Below are 16,676 nucleotides of genomic sequence, written 5' to 3'. Positions count from 1 at the left end.
TCTGCAGTGAAGCCAGCGTGAAGTCAATTGTCCGTCTGAGTGTCAGGTAGAGCTATCGAACTTGCAACGACTGGACGGAGAATATGTAATCTTGGTAACGAATGAGGTCAAAGCAAAGCCCAGTGCTGATAAGAATACTGTCCAGGTGCCTTCTTGGCCTTACCTTTTTACTCAAAGGAGCTGGACAGCTGGACCAAGTCCCCTCTGCGCACCTCTGTGTTTGCAGAAAGCGAGATACATACTACCCAAAGCTAAGACTTGCAACTTAACGTTAAAGCAGCCACTAAGTGTTTTCCTTCAAGGTTTTGTAAAACAGATGCACACGCTAGTGTTGTGGAATTTGACCAAGGTGTGTAGAAGATGTAGCCAAGGGTAGGCTATTGTAAGATATACGTCACACGGACCCATAAAGGTTCGCGAATCGAATTGGTTTGAATGTATAAAGCATACTCAGTATGCATTACTCATACTAGAAGATGCTGGATTAAATATCCACGCTTACGCATGCGCAATCTTCTCACGAGGGGAAAGAATTTTGCTTAGTCGCATCAAGACACGCGCCATCAACGTCAGCATTATCTACACGCTTGACTACATCGCCGTTGGATCCCCCAAAACGGATGAGAGTTCCCAAGCTCGTGTCGTTGATCTTTGTTGGGTGCCAGTCAAAAGCCTGTTGCGGGCCTTGGTACGGATCTCTAGCAAAAGCTAGAATGTGATCCTGCATCGAATGGCTGATCTCGATCTGATAATCTGTTGTATTGGCGATGTGCTTCATCAAATCGTACGCTCCGAAGATGAGCGGCGTCTCACTGTTGTGGTACGCGCCTAGCCAGTCGTAGACATTGAGATTGGGAAATTCCGCCGCATACTGGAAACGGAAAACAGGCACATCTGGGTTGACACGGTTACGGTAAGCTGTTGAGTTGAGCGCGGCGCAGGCGGCGAAGCCGATATTGAAGCCATCAACCATGGTCTGGTTGATACCTGCAGATGCCGCGTCTTCTGGCAATGGAAGCAGCGACGAGCCCTCGTTTGAGGTGAAAGAAATCAGAGTCGGTCGGCGGGCAATCTTTCCCTCTTCGGAGAGCCTCCTGTAACCACTCGTACTCCATACAGTCTTGTTGTCCGGCAATGGACCGAAACGAAGCTGACGGTCTGTCGTCACAGCCTCATTGTGCTGCCCGACAAAATTGGTGATTTGAATCTGCGAGACCTGGCGCATGCAGTCTAACTCAGCCGCCGCCTGTTCATCTTCGTCTTTGCAGCTAGCACCACACGGCTGTCCGCACCCGACGTTGCCCGCCACAGAACTGAATATCGCAAATCTATCGCCCTCCGCCGCATCAGAGCTGAAAATTGTTCCAGACTCGAAGTAGTATGACTCGGCGATGGGATCATCATGGTAGGCGTAGGCGTGTATATCAGCAGCAATGCCACCAGCAGAACGACCCCAGTGCATGATCCGTTCGGGATTGCCGCCGAACGCAGCAATGTTGTCACGGACCCATTCGAGAGCGGCTCTCTGGTCTAGAATACCGAGGTTCTGTTCTCCGTCCTTCAAGCCCTGGGCGCTGGGAAAGCCAAAGATGTTGAGACGATAGTTGATGCTCACCACGATGTGCGACTTGGACCGTTCTACCCACGAGCTTGGGATCTGCCAAGGAAGCTCGACACCTCCAAGGCTGAAACCGCCGCCGGTCATGAAGAAGAATACAGGGAGGCCTTCGTTTGGAATGTGACTTGGAGCCCAGATGGCAAGATGCAAACAGTCCTCTGATGTCGCCTCTCCAGCCAGGCCGGATGAATCGTTCTGGCCACCATTATAGACAAGATTGCCACGAGTGAGCTCCGAATTCCAAAAGTCTGGCTTTGCAGGAAAGTATTGTGGGCATGATGGCGGAAATTTGGTGGACCAGCGGTGATCCGTGGGCAACGTGGAGAGTTTTTGAGGTGGCAACCAGCGGCGTGGGCCTGTTGGCGGCTCTGCGAAGGGGATCGCGCGAAATTGACGCGTGTTAGGGAACTCGGGTTCGATGAAGCCCGTAAAGGATCCTGTCAATGTCTGCACTGTGAGTTGAACGCTGGTATTGGAAGAGTATGACGCGCCCCTCACAGCGTCGACCGCGAAGATCAGGACCCAAGGGTTTTTGAACCACATCGGTACGCTTTTACGAAGATGTCGCAGTTAATTTGTAAGAGATCAGGGAGCGCATCCAGCTAATCGAAGTTTTCGGCACTGGTGCGATTGATTGTACGTATTGTATGTAAGTGTAAGTATGAAGCTCGATAATGTACACTGAGGTCATTTCGCGTTAAGGCGGGCAAAGCTCTATTTTTAAATCCGATGCGAATCCTGAACAGAAACACCTGCCAAATACGGGGGGGGCAGTGTGATGTTCTAACAGGGGTTAGTTAAGCACAGCTGACATCGATCAAGTAAGTAGGTCAAGACCTCCAGTAGGATTTAATTGATCGCCCTAATAAGCCTAGCAACAACATTGGATGGATTAAGGTCCAGCCGATTTGGGGAAGTGTAGGTACTCAACTCTCAAATCGACCTGCTTATTGGCCCCTCTGTAGATAAGACAAAGTTGTTCCTTTAATGATCAGCAGAAAGTTACAGAGGCTACTGCGGCACGTTCGAATATATAATTAAGGATGTGTGTCGTTTGTTATGTTCAAGGTGACCGATCGATTGCGTTGTTTGTAGGATTAATGCTCACAGTGGTGTAGAGTCTGCACGGTCTAAACAGTAGACGCTTTCCAATGACTGGTCTTAGGAAGCAAACAAACGGTTCGTGACAGATCAAGTTGTTTAACATTCGACTATTGGACATGAAAAATAAGGCTTCCCACTCGCTCAGCCCTATCTGAGCAACGCACCGTACCCGTGAACCAGTACTTAGGCAGGTTTCAGAAGCATTTAAGGGGTTTTATCATCAGTGCATCAACTCTCCTGCATCCGGGCGGCAACATATATTTATCTAAAGCGGTGGAGGCGCAGCAGCTCCTGCAGCCTTGGCAAGGCAGCATCGTCCTTAGGCCTCCAATGCAAACATTACGAGGGAGCAAATCGTATACGAAGACCAATGCGCGGGGTTCAACATATGTTATATATAAGCCAGGTATCGAGTCACTTTGCCAAATAAAACACTCAGATACTACGCTATGGCTCTCACGTCGCCACCCCTCCACGTCATCTTGAACAGCAGTCTGCTTTTCTTTTCGCTCGCGCTGTTGGCCATATCTCCGGCTGTTCTTTATCTAACAATCCATGGCATACGTTCGATGGACCGTGTGTGGCCTCAGGGCTCCTACACATGGTTTCGCGGGCCGAGCCATGATGTAGACACAAAGCACCAGGTCAACCTCATATACGAGGGTTCAAGCGAACACATGATCATCGCAGCAGCCGCTGCGAGTGCTCTTGCTGGAGTAGTTGGTGTAGCGGGATTCTTCTTGGCGGGAAAGGTAGGTCCAGACCTTATACTCACTTTGCTTTGAAGTCGATCGTCTAACACTAAGATCAGATAGCCAACACCTCCGCCCGGAAACCGACGCTCTTCTTGCAGATTGTTCCAAGCTCCGTATCCTTCATCGTCACTGTTATTGCATTCATCTACACCCAGTCTATCTTCGACACTGATAATATGAGAAAGTGCGACTGGACCCAAGGCTACATCCCTGACATGAACTTTCAGTGCACGCACGAACAAGCAGCTTGTGGGATTGTTGGCTATTTCACGAAGGACACGAAGGACAGCTGGGATACGGCGCGGAAGTGGCGCCAAACTGGAGTCATCTGCCACGAGACACAGACTGGAAGGTACCTAGTGGCTTCGTTGTTTGTTGCAAGCTTGCTCATGTTTGGAATTGCCGTTGGCAAGTTTCTGGTCGAGAAAAGAGAGATGAAGTTCTCTGTGAGCGCGGACGAGAGGGTTGAGAGGTTGGTGGCACAGGAGCAGTAGATGCGAATCCGGCAGGTAGCTAAAACCTTGAGTACCACCAACAATAACTGTTGATACAGGGTTCGTCAAGAGTCGCAAAGAGAAGCAGGAATGAAGGGGTTGAGCGTGCGCTCGATAGGTCATGCTGGAACTGTGTAAACCACAATAACATTGTAACAACAGTCGTAGGAAATAAATAAATTCAGTATCTGATCATCGATGTGCTGGGTCTTCCTGTCGTTTTAGATGAATCGAGTCGACATGCTCCAATTTGCTGCTTCGCGTATCTGTTTTGGATTAGTCTAGCTTTGTCACTTCCTTCTCTCTAAGACCCTTTAGGGCTTTCTGCACGACTTGTAGTCGTCCTACTTGAAGATCCTGCAGGGATAGATCTCTCTCTAGTGCGTTTTGAGGATCTCGTTTGTGATGGCTCACCGCGGGCAGGAACACCGACTGGACTTCGCCTTGCTGCGCGTGCACAAGACTCAGAGCAGATGTGTCATGATATGTTCCAAGGGTCGGCCAGATCAGAGGGCGTGAGCTACTAACACATCTCGAAGAACGGACTCGGCCGTTCAACCTTTGGACATAAACTGTACTGTGCTACCGCCTCTTTTTTCTTCTTTCTTGCTCTTGATCAACGACTTGTTTATTCGATACCCCTAAGATGAACTCTGATTTAGACACGAGCTTCTCCTGTATGCAGTGAAGATTGTCTCCTTTTTCCTACATTAGACTAGCCACTGAGATTATTTCTTTGGGGCTTGCATCAAGCCGGCATACATAGCGCCATACTAAAGCGAGGATCCAGGCGCCTACTGTATCATCTTTGCAATACGGCATTGCCATTAGCAATACACCATTATGCCTTGCTAGGGCTTGGATTAAGCCGATGCTGCATAGATCCATCAAGGCACCACATCGCACATATATTCACATCTTTGATTTCCTCGTCATTAGTAAAGCTGTCAAATTGTCAGTAAAGTTCAGCCATTATGTTCACCTTTCAACATACAGTGACTAATTCCGCCGCCTTAGTACCTTCAAACGGCCCTTTTTGAGCTAAATTCTCAGATCCGCTTAAGCAAAGACCACCGCAGCAAGACACAGAGCTCCTGGGAGCGCCTGGACAAAGAAAATCTTCTTGTTTGCCGTCAGGCCGCCGAAAACACCAGCCACAAAAACACAAGCCGCGAAGAACTGCGCGATCTGAGGCGCAAACTCCGCGCTGGGGTGGACCAGAGACCACAAGAGACCGGCAGCCAGAAATCCATTGTACAAGCCTTGGTTCGCGGCCATGCTCTTGGTTTTGGCGGCAAAGTCGGGCTTGAGCGCGAACGCTCTCAGTCCTGCTGGGGAGGTCCAGAGGAATATCTCCAAGACCATGATATAAACGTGGAGCGCGGCTAGCAGAAAGACGGAACCGGTGGCGAGGAGCGACATCCTGGGCGTGGTATTAAAGTTGGGTGCGGGATTGATTCTGGTAGTTGATGGGTTGTGAGAGTGTGATGTCTTACGATGATGAGAGGGGACATAGAACAGATAGGCGACCTCGGCTAACATAACGCTAGGCTGAACGCATCATCGTATTCATTGGGGCCGTATATAAACTCAGAGGATTCTAAGCAAGCGACCGAAGAAGGGCCTGCTAAGCTGCCGAAGCTGATTAGCTGGCACTTCTCGACCACTTGCTTAGACTCCCTATAGCCTATCTTCGACTAGTCTAATCCTGTCACTTCCAACCTATGACGCGCGTGTACTCAATGCTCAAACTGACTTAATGCCTCTTTTATAGACAAAACAAAGTGATCTCTCTTAAAGAGTGATTATTGTGACATGTCTAAGGCAACTAATCAAATGCGCTATCTTTCAATGCTTGTCGTAGTGAAGAATCTACACAGTAAAGCAGTGGGTGCCATCCAACCAACTGGTCTTAGGAAGCCAACAATTAGTCTTTAGGTAAAACTGTTTAGAAATCTTTCACATTCAAGCATAGGACGTCAGAAGCAAGGCTTCCCGTTCGCTCGGCTCTATTGACGCAACTTACTAGTGGGTTGGCACTCAGGTGGTTACAGAAGCATGTAAGGGGGTCGATTATTAGCGCACCGAGTCTTCTGTATCCGGGCAGCAACCGAGACTCATATTGTCAACGACTTCAGCCCACTTGGGAAAGTGTGTTTGTGCGTATTACATTGGAGATAGGCACTGTTGCTCAGATTTGGTGGATCTTGTCGCTTCAGGAACTATTCTGTCTGTCTAGACCCTCTGATTCCACAGACCTCGATTGGAAGCGCCGACGAGGTCTACCACAGCTTTCTTCTTATGTGCTCCCTACTTGATTGTGCTTAACCCGTTTACATCTAGACATCCAGCAGAGTACAGTCTGGAGGCGGTTTCACGCACGTACAGCTCGCACGACGCACAAGCCCGCCAACCGTCTCTTCCAGACAGATGCTCTACGCGCCGAGGACACTCGTCGGTATTGTGCGCCACTGCCACCTCGATCGTCGGATCAGGAATTATAGTGTAGTCCACAGGCAACACTTCCTCTACGATATCTGACCCCGTAGCCGCCTCCTGTTGTGCAGGAGTGTCGTTGAAGAATACAGCTCCATGCTTCTTCTTTTCCTTACTCGAGCCAGAGAGCCAGCCCCAGTTATCCCAAGATGGGTCTTCTACCACCACAGGCGTAGGTTCGGGAGGAGGAGGGTCTTCAGCGACACATTCAGGTTCAGCCTCAGCCTCAGCCTCAGGTACAGGCTCAACCTCAGGCACAGGAGAGGCAGACGGCAGCGGAGCTTCCGGTGGAACGTAGTCATAAACGGCTTCCTCCACAACTTTCGCGACCCTTTCATTTTCTTTTTCGGCGAGTCTAGCTTCTTCCTTCATCTTCTTCTCCAGTTTCTTCTTTTGCGACTTAGACAAACCCGCAAAGGGATCGCAGACTGCTTCTGTATAGTCTACTTCGGGTATAGCTATGCTCTCCTCATAAGGAGTTTCAAAGGTCGGCGTGGCTTCTGTCTCCGGTTCTTGTTCTGGCACCATTGCTGGCTCTGCTTCTGGCACAAGCTCTGGTGCTGAATGCTTCACAGGCTCTGACCCTACTTCTGGAACTGACCCTACCACTGGCTCCGGCAATGATGCAATGATCCCGGCTGGCTCTGAAGGGATGCCCTTCTTCATTTTCTTCTTCTTCTTTGAAATCGCTGGCAGTTTCGATTCAGCCTCGCACGACTCCTTGGCACCAGGAGAGGCAGTTGTCGTGGATGAATGGCCGTTAGATAGAGCAGTCTTGCTGCGCAACTCCAGATTTTCTTTGTGATAGATACTGACCACCTCTTGTGCCAGGAATCTGGCCAAACTAGAGCTAGCAATGCTTGCGAAGAAACCCATCATCAAAAACGTGTCATCGCTGCTTTTGATAGCAACCTCAACCTTGTGTGTCAGAAAGTCTTGTAGCCATGGAGAGTCGTTGCATAGCGCTATGAATGTGTCCTCACTGATGAGCTGCACAAGCTCCGTGATACTGGCGTTGGTACTGCATTGCTTCATTTCTGTTCTTGCCAACTCTTCTAGGTCACTGAGTTTGTACTTCTTGGCAGCCATGCACACCAGAGCAGCTTTGAGGAGCTCTTTGCTAGCATAGAGGCTTGTGGTAACGTCCTCACCCTCGTCGATCAGGGTTTGGTAGGTTCCGGTGTACAGGAAATGGACGATGACATGACCACTATCTGCATCTACGTCTGGGACATTGGATGCGCTGTCCCAGGGGTCGTGCTCAGATAGTTCCCCTAGGCTCTGTAAGAGTGGTTTGGGGACGTAATAAGTTTGTCGGTCTGGGCCAAAGCGAAGAGCATTCGGTGGAATTGTGTACGGGCTAAAACATACGGCACAGACAGTCAGTCAAGGGTCTCGAGAGACGATCCGATATTGGAGGTACTGACCTCGTCGTTGTTCGTTTGACCGTAGCTTTGGAGACTGTCTTCTTTTTAGCCATGGTCCGTTGATGGCTGGTATTCTCTCGACAGATACCTGTGCGGGAAGCGCTGAACAAATAGAGACGTCCTTTACTCGCGCTACACGGCGCAGTCGGTTCACTGTACTGAGATCCACTCAGATATCAACACGTTTGCCATGCAGGCAGTTTGCGTATGCGCAGACACGATACTGTGCATGATACGTCGTCTAGCCGCGGGAACCCCCGCGCAGGATTCCACAGCCTTGTCACTCATCGCGCGTTGAAGTTGGTATCGTTTTCAAAAAAGGCGCCGATTATGCCGCTCGGCGTGAGCTTGTAGGATTAAAGGTACGGGATTCGTGCGTCTCGAGTGAGGCAACAGCGCGTACCGAACGAGGGTTGTTCGAAATACCAGACCCGCCCCGTAACGCTTCATTATGGAAAACCGTAGTTCTTTAGAACGATGGGTAATTGTAGTTGCTTAGCGATTAATGAAATTCTGTTTGGCTATCGCGACACTTTTTTGGTATTTTAAGCAATGCTATGACCCGTACCACTGGCCATAGGTCTGGTCTCACGACGCTGCAGGCAGTACTCAACTGCTGGTGCAACAATTCTCGTTGCCGTCTCTGCGGCCCCAATACACCATACTCTCCCCCAGCTTCCCAAGGCCGAGATCCCGAGCAACATCCTGGTATCTTGCCCGGGGATATTAGTGACACCGTCTCCAGTACTGTAGGCAAGGTACCAATCAGGATCTCGGTGGAGACCCCGGTAATAAAAGCAGAGAGATCCTGCCATCGGAGTTGACATTGGTGGAGCTGTTCAGTGCACTTAGTGGCTTTAGAAGGCTGGACAATTAATTGCCGCCTAACCCCGTAATATTGTCACAGCGCATCGTACGTGAAGCAAACAGACTGGCTAGCAGAAATAGGGTCAAATTTGATGTACCGACACAAAGCGTCTGGTAATCCTGGATGGACCTAAAGTAATGACCGTCTCTTCCGGCTTCATTCGTGAGCTGTGGAACCGGAACGCTACTATTGCACGTAGTTGGTAATGGTACGCATTGGCCTCGAAGGCTTGTGACCAAGCCTGCTGAAAGAAATGGTAGTGAACTTAGCAAGGCGGCTCTCTCGTAGTGAACAGTGTGCAATATGGTGTAATATATTCTACGAAAAGCCAGGAAGCTGATTACACGGCGGGGTATAAGATGTGCCATTGAAAGGAAAAGAAAAACACAGGAAAAGGATTTTGTATGAGGTGTGGATGCGTGGACGTGCACTCACATCCCGCACTCACATTACACACCTCCACCACCTACGTCTTCGCAATCGCGCCGGGCGCGCTCGGCGCAACACGACCCTGCGTCTGCCCCTGCCCCGCAACAGCCCTGCGACACGCCTCCTGGAAGATTGTGATGAAGCGATGTATATCGAGGAAGCTGTTATACAGCGGCGCCGGCGCGATACGCAATACATCCGGTTTGCGCTCATCCACCACCACGCCCCGCTGCTCAATGAACGCCTGGACCGACTCCAGCAAGCCCGGCTTAAGCAGGACACTGAGCTGGGCGCCGCGCTCGGCGGGGTTGGCGGGGGTGATGATTGTGTAAGGACCAGGGGGGCGCTGGAGGCGCGCTTCGAGGTAGGCCGTGAGGCGAATGCTGCGGGCGCGCAGAGCGGGCATGGAGGTTTGGCTAAAGACGTCGAGGGAGGCGAGGACCGAGGTCATGTCTAGTGCAGACGGGTTCGAGAGCTGGAAGCCGGAGGCGCCGGCGATGGGGACGAAGCGGTTTTCCATGGCGAAGCGGCTGGATTTGTCGCTGCCCCACCAGCCACTGAGGCGGGGACGGTACGTCAGTTGTGTCTCGTTGGCGTTGGCATCTTTTTTGCTGGTGGTGTCACTGGATGCTTTCGCTTTCTTGGCGCCAGCGGCGTCTGAAGTGGTGGCGGATCGTTGTTCGACTTTGCCGTGTGTTTCGTGTACAAAGAGGCCACCGATCACGCCAGGCCCGCCATTCATGTACTTATAGTTGCACCATGCGGCGAAGTCGACGTTCCAGTCATGCAGCTTCAACGGCACATTGCCGACTGCGTGGGCGAGATCCCAGCCGATGGGGATGCCATTGGAGTGGCAGTGGCGTGTTATCAGCTCGATGTCCAGAAACTGGCCCGAGTAGAATTGTATCCCCGGCAGCAGAACCAGGGCGGTTGTGGCAGCGTGCTTCGAGATGACTGAGAGAATATGCTCGGTCGAGAGGTAGGGTGCGGCGGCAGAAGGCGGCTCAATGGTTATGAGGGCGGACGGGTCGAGGTTATGGTGCGCGATCTGGGAGAGGGCGGCGTACTGTGGTGGGTTAGTGGAGTATGAAGAGTGTCGATGCGTGTCTTACATGGTCGCTGGGGAAGGCCTTTCCCTCGATGATGATCTTCCACCGGTCGGCAGTGGGCCGGTAGAAGCTCGACATCAGCAGATGCAGATTCGCCGTCAGCGTCTCCATGACCACGACCTCGCCCGGCAGCGCGCCGACAATCTTGGCCGACTGCTGCTTGGTCGCATCGTCGAGGTGCAGCCATGGTGGCAGACCCCCCTCGTAGTCGGTGAAGTGGCCAAAGACGCCCTTGGAGGCCCAGGTGTCCAGATAGCGGTTCACATAGTCTCTTGTCCTTCGTGGCTGCAGCCCGAGCGAGTTGCCGCAAAAGTAAATCGCCTCTTCGTTGTCGTCCTGCGCCACGGTCTTGGCGCCTTCTCCCGCCTTGCAGAATCCATACTTCTTGTTCTTGAGGTCGCCCTTGGTTGGGATAACGAATTCCTTGCGGAGCTTGCTCAATTCGTCCTTGTTGTCCTCCTGGCGCGCAAAGGCCTCAGAGCATAGCTCGGCGTCAGCTATCGCCTGATAGGGATTCTTGGGCCCTGCAGATGGCATGTCAGCTGCGCGTCCGCGTGAGCGACAGTAGCTGTGCAGCAGCGGGTGCTCGTGAAAGGGAGAATACAAAAACCGCCTGTAGAATACGAGACAGCTCTGAAAATAGCTCGCGGTTTCCCGGATGGGGTGTGCAGAGCGCCGCGGGGCTTGAAGCGGGGCCGTCAACGTTCTGGAATGCTTGGTCAGGCACTCGGCTGCCATTGGGCCGATATCGAACATGACCTCAGACTTGCCATCTGCACCCTCACCACCACCAGTCATGGCTTCGTCGACAGCGTGTACATCCTGCCTGCGCGCAGCGAGAAGAGTAGCGACACACAACACACGGCCCGCGAGCATCACACACAATACAGCGAGAGCATACAGCCGCGCCACCGCCACACCACAGCTCTACCTCGACTTCCTCGCGCCCTGCACCCTGCCGCGTGCCTTGCAGCCAGCACCCGCCTTCAAGAAGAGCTCCCGTCTCGTCTTCACCCCTCAAATACCACGCCGCACACTAGCCACCGCCGCGACACCCGTCGCCCCTTCTGCCTCCACGCCCGCCCGCGCCATCCTGCACCCACGCACCGACTCCACTGGCGCACCCCTCCTGCTCTCCATCTCGCCACGCGCCAGCGCCCGCCTCTCCACCATCGCGCAGAAAGACAACAACCCACAGTCCGCACTGCGCGTCAGCATCGAGTCCGGCGGCTGCCACGGCTTCCAGTACACGCTCGCTCTCACCGATCTCACCAAAGAACCGCCGACAGACGAAGACACGGTGTTCGAGGGCGCCAAGGGCGAGAAGCTGGTTGTGGACGAGGCGTCGCTGGAGATGCTGAATGGCAGCACGGTGGATTACACGATGGAGCTGATTGGCAGCCAGTTCAAGATTACGGGGATTCCGGGCGCGACGAGCGGGTGTGGGTGTGGGACGAGTTTCGACATCAAGTTCGATTAGGGGGTGTATACAATGGATGTGCGTTTGGGGTTGTACGAAGCGAAGCCGGCACTGTGTTACATATTGGAGGAGGGGGGCTCACGCAACTTTGTTGATTGTGCATATCAAGCGAACAAGCGAAGCGCAAGATCGGTGTACAAAATTGTATCATATCATGACGATAAATGACCCGTTCATCTAGACTCTCTAATCAGAGCGCAGCGATCTAAGAAAGCAGTCTACGTGCACTCACCAGCGCCACCCACCGCATCACCACCATTCACCAGCAGCGCGGTCCTCACACCCACCCAACCGTCCAACTTCCCCCGCCAACCCCGCGCGCTCATCAATCAGCATCATTCGTGCTCATCGATTTCCACCTCGCGCGCCAATTTTCGCCTGAGGCAACTCTCGCGACCTCCGCATCGGGAAGGTCTACACGCGGCGATCGCGGTGATCAGTGATGTAATTCCCGGGGTAAACGTGTTGAGATGCGGGGGTGTTGTGTCGAAGTACAGCTGCATGTGAAGGTCAAAGGCTATGAGATTGTGTTATTATGGTGCTGCCAGGGTGGTGTGAGGTTCGTGGAAGGGTGGGGTGCAAGTTGCAGCAAGGGTCAAGGATGTGAAGGTGCTGGTAGAGCAGACACGACAGTCACGGTGGTGAGAGGACATGTGAATACTGTACAATGTGAACATTGTGAAGCAGCTCAATTGCCCGCAGGCCTACATCGAAGTCATCGACTCATGGTATCGCTAAAACAAACCCAACGCCAATTTTCATCAATACATGCACATCTAAGCCTTGATCTCGCCACCGTCGGTCTCCTGCGGCCACACGTTGTAGCCAAAGGTATCCTTCATGTTGACGAAGCGTGTGTGCCTGCCCTCGGCGACCTTCTGCACGGCCTCGAAGTCCTCCTGGCTCAGCTCCGGAATCTGCCAGTTCGACTCGATGCGGCTGGCCGTCGAGCTCTTGGGCAGCACGACGTACCCGCGCTGCAGACCCCACGCCAGCAGCACCTGCGCGAGGTCATGGCCGCTGCGCTTGGCCACCTCGTTGAGTGTGGCGTTCTGGCGCACTGTCTCACCGGTGCTGGGCACCTGGTTCTGGGAGCCGAGCGGCGAGTAGGCGGCGGGCAGGATGTTGTTTGTGAGGCAGAACTGGACGAGCTCCTCGTTGGGGAGGAAGGGGTGGATCTCGATCTGGTTGACGTGCGGCTTGACCTCGGCGAGTTTGAGCAGCGTCTGCAGACCCTCGACGGTCCAGTTCGAGACGCCGATGGCGTGCGCGCTGCCGGACTTGTAGAGGGCCTCCATGGCGCGCCAGGTGGGCTCAGGGTTCGCGGTCAGGTCGGTCTTGATGACGTATTTGCCGTCGCTGCCGATCTTGGGCATGTATTCGTCGTTCTTCTCGGCGGCGATAGGCCAGTGCACCAGGAAGAGATCAATGTAGTCCATCTGCAGCTTCGCGAGCGAGCTGTTGAAGGACCACTTGACCTCCTCGGGCTCGTGGAGGTGGTTCCAGACCTTTGTGCAGATGAACAGGTCCTTGCGGGTGACGCTGGGGTTGGCCTTCAGGAAGTCGCGGACGGCATCACCGACCTCTTCTTCGTTCTGGTAGAACCACGCGCAGTCGAGGTGGCGGTAGCCGACCTCGAGGGCCTTGGTGACTGCCTTGTATGTCTCGCCCTTGGAGCCTTCGTTGGCGAATGTGCCAAAGCCCACGGCGGGGATCTCGACGCCGTTGGACAGCTTGTACGTCTTGTTGTTCTGGAGACCCATTGTGATGGTTGTGTTCTAAAGCCTGAGTGATAGATGTGTATGAAGTTACTACTTCCTGGAGATAATACGATAGTATGGTATAGATGAGATGCCCCGCGACTCACGGCCCTGTTGGTACATATACGCAGCCAGCTTCGCCATGGCCGCCTCTAGCAAACTCTGCTCCGCGATGCTCGACCAGCGTTGCATCACCGCTCTCCCAACCTCATCACCGCAGCCAGTGAGCGATCCCGATCGCTTCTCGTACCAGCTCCATCGTTAGGCCCAGAAATTCCACAGTTGCCCCATCCAACAAATTCCAACAGTTTCAAAGCGTGCTCGCATTGTGTCGGCCATCAGCAGCATGACGTAGAAGTGGGCTCAGGGTCCACCGCGCGGGCCGACCGTGACATGGCGTCGATGAGCTTCGAGAAGTTTGCGTCGAGCGTTGCAGCGTCGTCTGTGCGGCTCTGCGAAGCCGGCAGACCGGCCGCATAAGGCGAACCAGCATGTCGATCGCTCAGGAACGGCATGCCATTTGCTGCTGCGATGGCGTCTCGTTTAACTCGGCGAGCCGCGCTTACCACATGCATCGGGCCCCACCCGACGTCACTGCCGAAAGTTGCAGCGAGCTCTGCGCTTGGCCGCAGCGAGCACCAGGACCATCGCTGAGACCGAACCAAGCATCACTTGCAGCGTTATCCACAGCTTATCGACCTGTAGGTGACAGGCACCACGCTGGTGCATGCGAGTGCTGGCTGCTCGAACAGCGGTAAGCGGTCTGCGTCGGCAGCCTTGCCTTGCCGGCCGCGCTGGAGTCCGGTGAAATGGGGCTCGTTGCATCTCCCGCTGTTGAGGCTCTTCTTCGGCGATATTCTATACAGGTAACCTCTGGCTCGCGTTGAGTGTTGTGGCGACTCACGACCTCCCTTTGTTATCAGTCTCCAGTTTTTCTGCCAAACGGTCCAAACTGCACCATGACGGTATCCAGTTTCTATTCTCTAGCAGTGAAGTTTTCGCACTAGCGTAGCCCCGGAGCCTTTTTGCGAGCGAGTGATGATGTCGCATTGTGGGTACGCAGGTACTTGTTGGTGTTTCGTGCGGTGTACGACTCGGCGACGCTCGGAATGGTTGAGGAAAAGTGTGTGAAGGGCTGACATGTGTTCGGTGCACTGATGATGGCATCCGGGGGATGGGGCTCGTCTACGACATCTGAACGATATATATGGCGGGACCAGGACCCTGAATAATGCTCACTTCCATCACTCATCATCAACTCTCTTTCAAAGATCAGCATACTTAGAGCTTCTGAGAAGCCTTTTACCTGAATCCACACCCACATACCATAGTCACAACCATCAACATGTCTCAGATCAACGACAACGAGCTCAAGGCCTCTCTTGCCGTCCCCGGCGAGGCTGTCCAGCAGGGCGGCGCCAACTCCATCGAGGTGCCCGCAACAAGGAGCGCCACCGCCGATGCTCAGAAATACATGCACAACCTGTCTCTCTCGCCCTCGATGAAGGACAGGAGGGGGTCGAGGAACTCTTTCGGTACCTCTCTGCCCATTCCTCGCTCGAAGAGGCAGTCGAGGTTGAGCTCCGTCCACTACCCCGGCGGTGCTGCTCAGCGCCCTGGCATGCCCCCGATCCAGCCTTCCCGCGACATCATTGCCGCCCAGCTTCAGGACCTTGCTGGCGAGAAGGTCAACAAGGCCAAGGACATGGCCTTCGTCTTCGATATCGATGGTGTCCTCGTCCACGGTGACCGTCTGATCCCCGAGGGCAAGCGCACTCTTGAGATCCTGAACGGAGACAACGAGCTTGGTATCAAGATCCCCCACATCTTCTTGACCAACGGCTCCGGAAAGCTCGAGGGCCCCCGCTGCGAGCAGCTCTCCAAGATCCTCGGCAACCCTATCTCCACCGACCAGTTCATCCAGTCCCACACTCCCATGCGTGCTCTTGCCGACTACTACGAGACCGTTCTCGTCGTCGGTGGTGAGGGCTACAAGTGCCGCGAGGTCGCTCAGGAGTACGGCTTCAAGAACATCGTCGTCCCCAACGACATCATCGCCTGGGACCCCACTATCGCTCCCTACCGCGTCTTCACCGACGAGGAGCGCGCCACCTCCAACCCCCGCGACTTCTCCAAGATCAACATCGACGCCATCATGGTCTTCTCCGACTCCCGCGACTACGCCACCGACATGCAGATCATCATGGACCTGCTCCAGTCCGAGAACGGCCGCTTCGGAACCCGCGCCAAGGACCCCGTCTCGCAGCGCATCCCCATCTACTTCTCGCAGGGCGATCTCCTGTGCCCGACCGAGCACCCCTTCCCCCGCATGTCGCAGGGCGCATTCCGCATTGGCCTCGAGGCCATGTACAAGGCGCTGACCGGCGCAGACCTCGAGCGTGTCGTGTACGGCAAGCCCGAGCTGGCGACCTACAAGTACGCCGACGAGGTGATCGCGTCCTGGATGGACGAGATCCACAGCGAGGAGCGCCTGCCCAAGAACATCTACATGATTGGCGACAACCCGGCGTCCGACATCATTGGCGGCAACATGTACGGCTGGAACACGTGCCTGGTGCGCACGGGTGTGTTCCAGGGCGGCGACAACGACGAGAACAACCCCGCGTCGTTCGGCGTGTTCCCCAACGTGCTCGAGGCCATCAAGACGGCGATCCAGAAGGAGATTGGCGCCGAGTTCAAGTTCGAGTTCAACGAGAGCATCAACCCCGTCACTGGCAGCGCTGGCGTCTCTGCGATCGAGTAAATCGGCTTCGAGATGGAAGCGAGCGAGTGAGCGAGCCTCAGAAGACGAGATTTCCAGCATTTCACGGCGTTTTTGGGACGGATCCGGTGGATATCCTGCATAGCGAGTTGCTTGCATACTAGATCTACGAATTTTCTTTCCTACAGCTATCCTTAGAATCGAAAAGCACATTTACTTTACTTACTTCAAACACTCCTTGCCTTTGCCAGTGATACTCACATCCACATTCACATATTCACATTCACGGTCCTCGAAATACTCACCGCGGCGCTCATCGCCTGCACCTAGGTAGCACACCAGCCCATCGATCCACCCTCACCCCACTCCCTCGCATCCCCCAATCCTCCAACCTACCTTATCCAGCAAGTTCCC

The 16,676-nt window shown here is 53.9% G+C and overlaps 8 protein-coding genes across 8 annotated transcripts; 3 read left to right on the top strand and 5 right to left on the bottom strand.

Annotated features, from left to right (window-relative positions):
- Window positions 1–517: 517 nt before the first annotated feature.
- C7974DRAFT_365666 (acetylcholinesterase) lies at window positions 518–2,282 on the bottom strand (the record flags this gene model as incomplete). Its single annotated transcript, XM_046139833.1, has 1 exon — window positions 518–2,282. Exon 1 carries the CDS (start codon window positions 2,159–2,161, stop codon window positions 518–520), a length of 1,644 nt encoding a protein of 547 aa, XP_045993184.1. The 5' UTR covers window positions 2,162–2,282.
- Window positions 2,283–3,160: 878 nt separating this feature from the next.
- Window positions 3,161–4,469, top strand: C7974DRAFT_44087 (uncharacterized protein). The gene is made up of 2 exons (XM_046145345.1): window positions 3,161–3,474; window positions 3,534–4,469. The coding sequence occupies exons 1-2, from the start codon at window positions 3,172–3,174 to the stop codon at window positions 3,969–3,971; spliced, it is 741 nt and encodes a 246-aa protein (XP_045993183.1). The 5' UTR covers window positions 3,161–3,171; the 3' UTR covers window positions 3,972–4,469.
- A 561-nt stretch (window positions 4,470–5,030) lies between these two features.
- C7974DRAFT_379298 (uncharacterized protein) lies at window positions 5,031–5,393 on the bottom strand (the record flags this gene model as incomplete). Its single annotated transcript, XM_046140456.1, has 1 exon — window positions 5,031–5,393. One exon carries the CDS (start codon window positions 5,391–5,393, stop codon window positions 5,031–5,033), a length of 363 nt encoding a protein of 120 aa, XP_045993182.1.
- Window positions 5,394–6,270: 877 nt separating this feature from the next.
- Window positions 6,271–7,947, bottom strand: C7974DRAFT_379297 (uncharacterized protein; the record flags this gene model as incomplete). Its single annotated transcript, XM_046140455.1, has 3 exons — window positions 6,271–6,310; window positions 6,358–7,827; window positions 7,895–7,947. The coding sequence occupies 3 exons, from the start codon at window positions 7,945–7,947 to the stop codon at window positions 6,271–6,273; spliced, it is 1,563 nt and encodes a 520-aa protein (XP_045993181.1).
- Window positions 7,948–9,228: 1,281 nt separating this feature from the next.
- Window positions 9,229–10,837, bottom strand: C7974DRAFT_436425 (pyridoxal phosphate-dependent transferase; the record flags this gene model as incomplete). Its single annotated transcript, XM_046145130.1, has 2 exons — window positions 9,229–10,257; window positions 10,304–10,837. 2 exons carry the CDS (start codon window positions 10,835–10,837, stop codon window positions 9,229–9,231), a joined length of 1,563 nt encoding a protein of 520 aa, XP_045993180.1.
- Window positions 10,838–11,096: 259 nt separating this feature from the next.
- Window positions 11,097–11,780, top strand: C7974DRAFT_318865 (uncharacterized protein; the record flags this gene model as incomplete). The annotated part of the gene is made up of 1 exon (XM_046138674.1): window positions 11,097–11,780. The coding sequence occupies one exon, from the start codon at window positions 11,097–11,099 to the stop codon at window positions 11,778–11,780; it is 684 nt and encodes a 227-aa protein (XP_045993179.1).
- Window positions 11,781–12,556: 776 nt separating this feature from the next.
- Window positions 12,557–13,543, bottom strand: C7974DRAFT_318685 (NADP-dependent oxidoreductase domain-containing protein; the record flags this gene model as incomplete). Its single annotated transcript, XM_046138664.1, has 1 exon — window positions 12,557–13,543. The coding sequence occupies one exon, from the start codon at window positions 13,541–13,543 to the stop codon at window positions 12,557–12,559; it is 987 nt and encodes a 328-aa protein (XP_045993178.1).
- A 1,342-nt stretch (window positions 13,544–14,885) lies between these two features.
- On the top strand, window positions 14,886–16,304 carry C7974DRAFT_436422 (HAD-like domain-containing protein; the record flags this gene model as incomplete). Its single annotated transcript, XM_046145129.1, has 1 exon — window positions 14,886–16,304. The coding sequence occupies one exon, from the start codon at window positions 14,886–14,888 to the stop codon at window positions 16,302–16,304; it is 1,419 nt and encodes a 472-aa protein (XP_045993177.1).
- Between the last annotated feature and the right edge of the window lie 372 nt (window positions 16,305–16,676).

The sequence above is a fragment of the Boeremia exigua genome, assembly GCF_020726555.1.
Source record: "Boeremia exigua strain MPI-SDFR-AT-0100 chromosome Unknown C7974scaffold_11, whole genome shotgun sequence".
NCBI lineage: Eukaryota > Fungi > Ascomycota > Dothideomycetes > Pleosporales > Didymellaceae > Boeremia > Boeremia exigua.
This window is presented reverse-complemented; position numbering and strand designations above follow the sequence as displayed.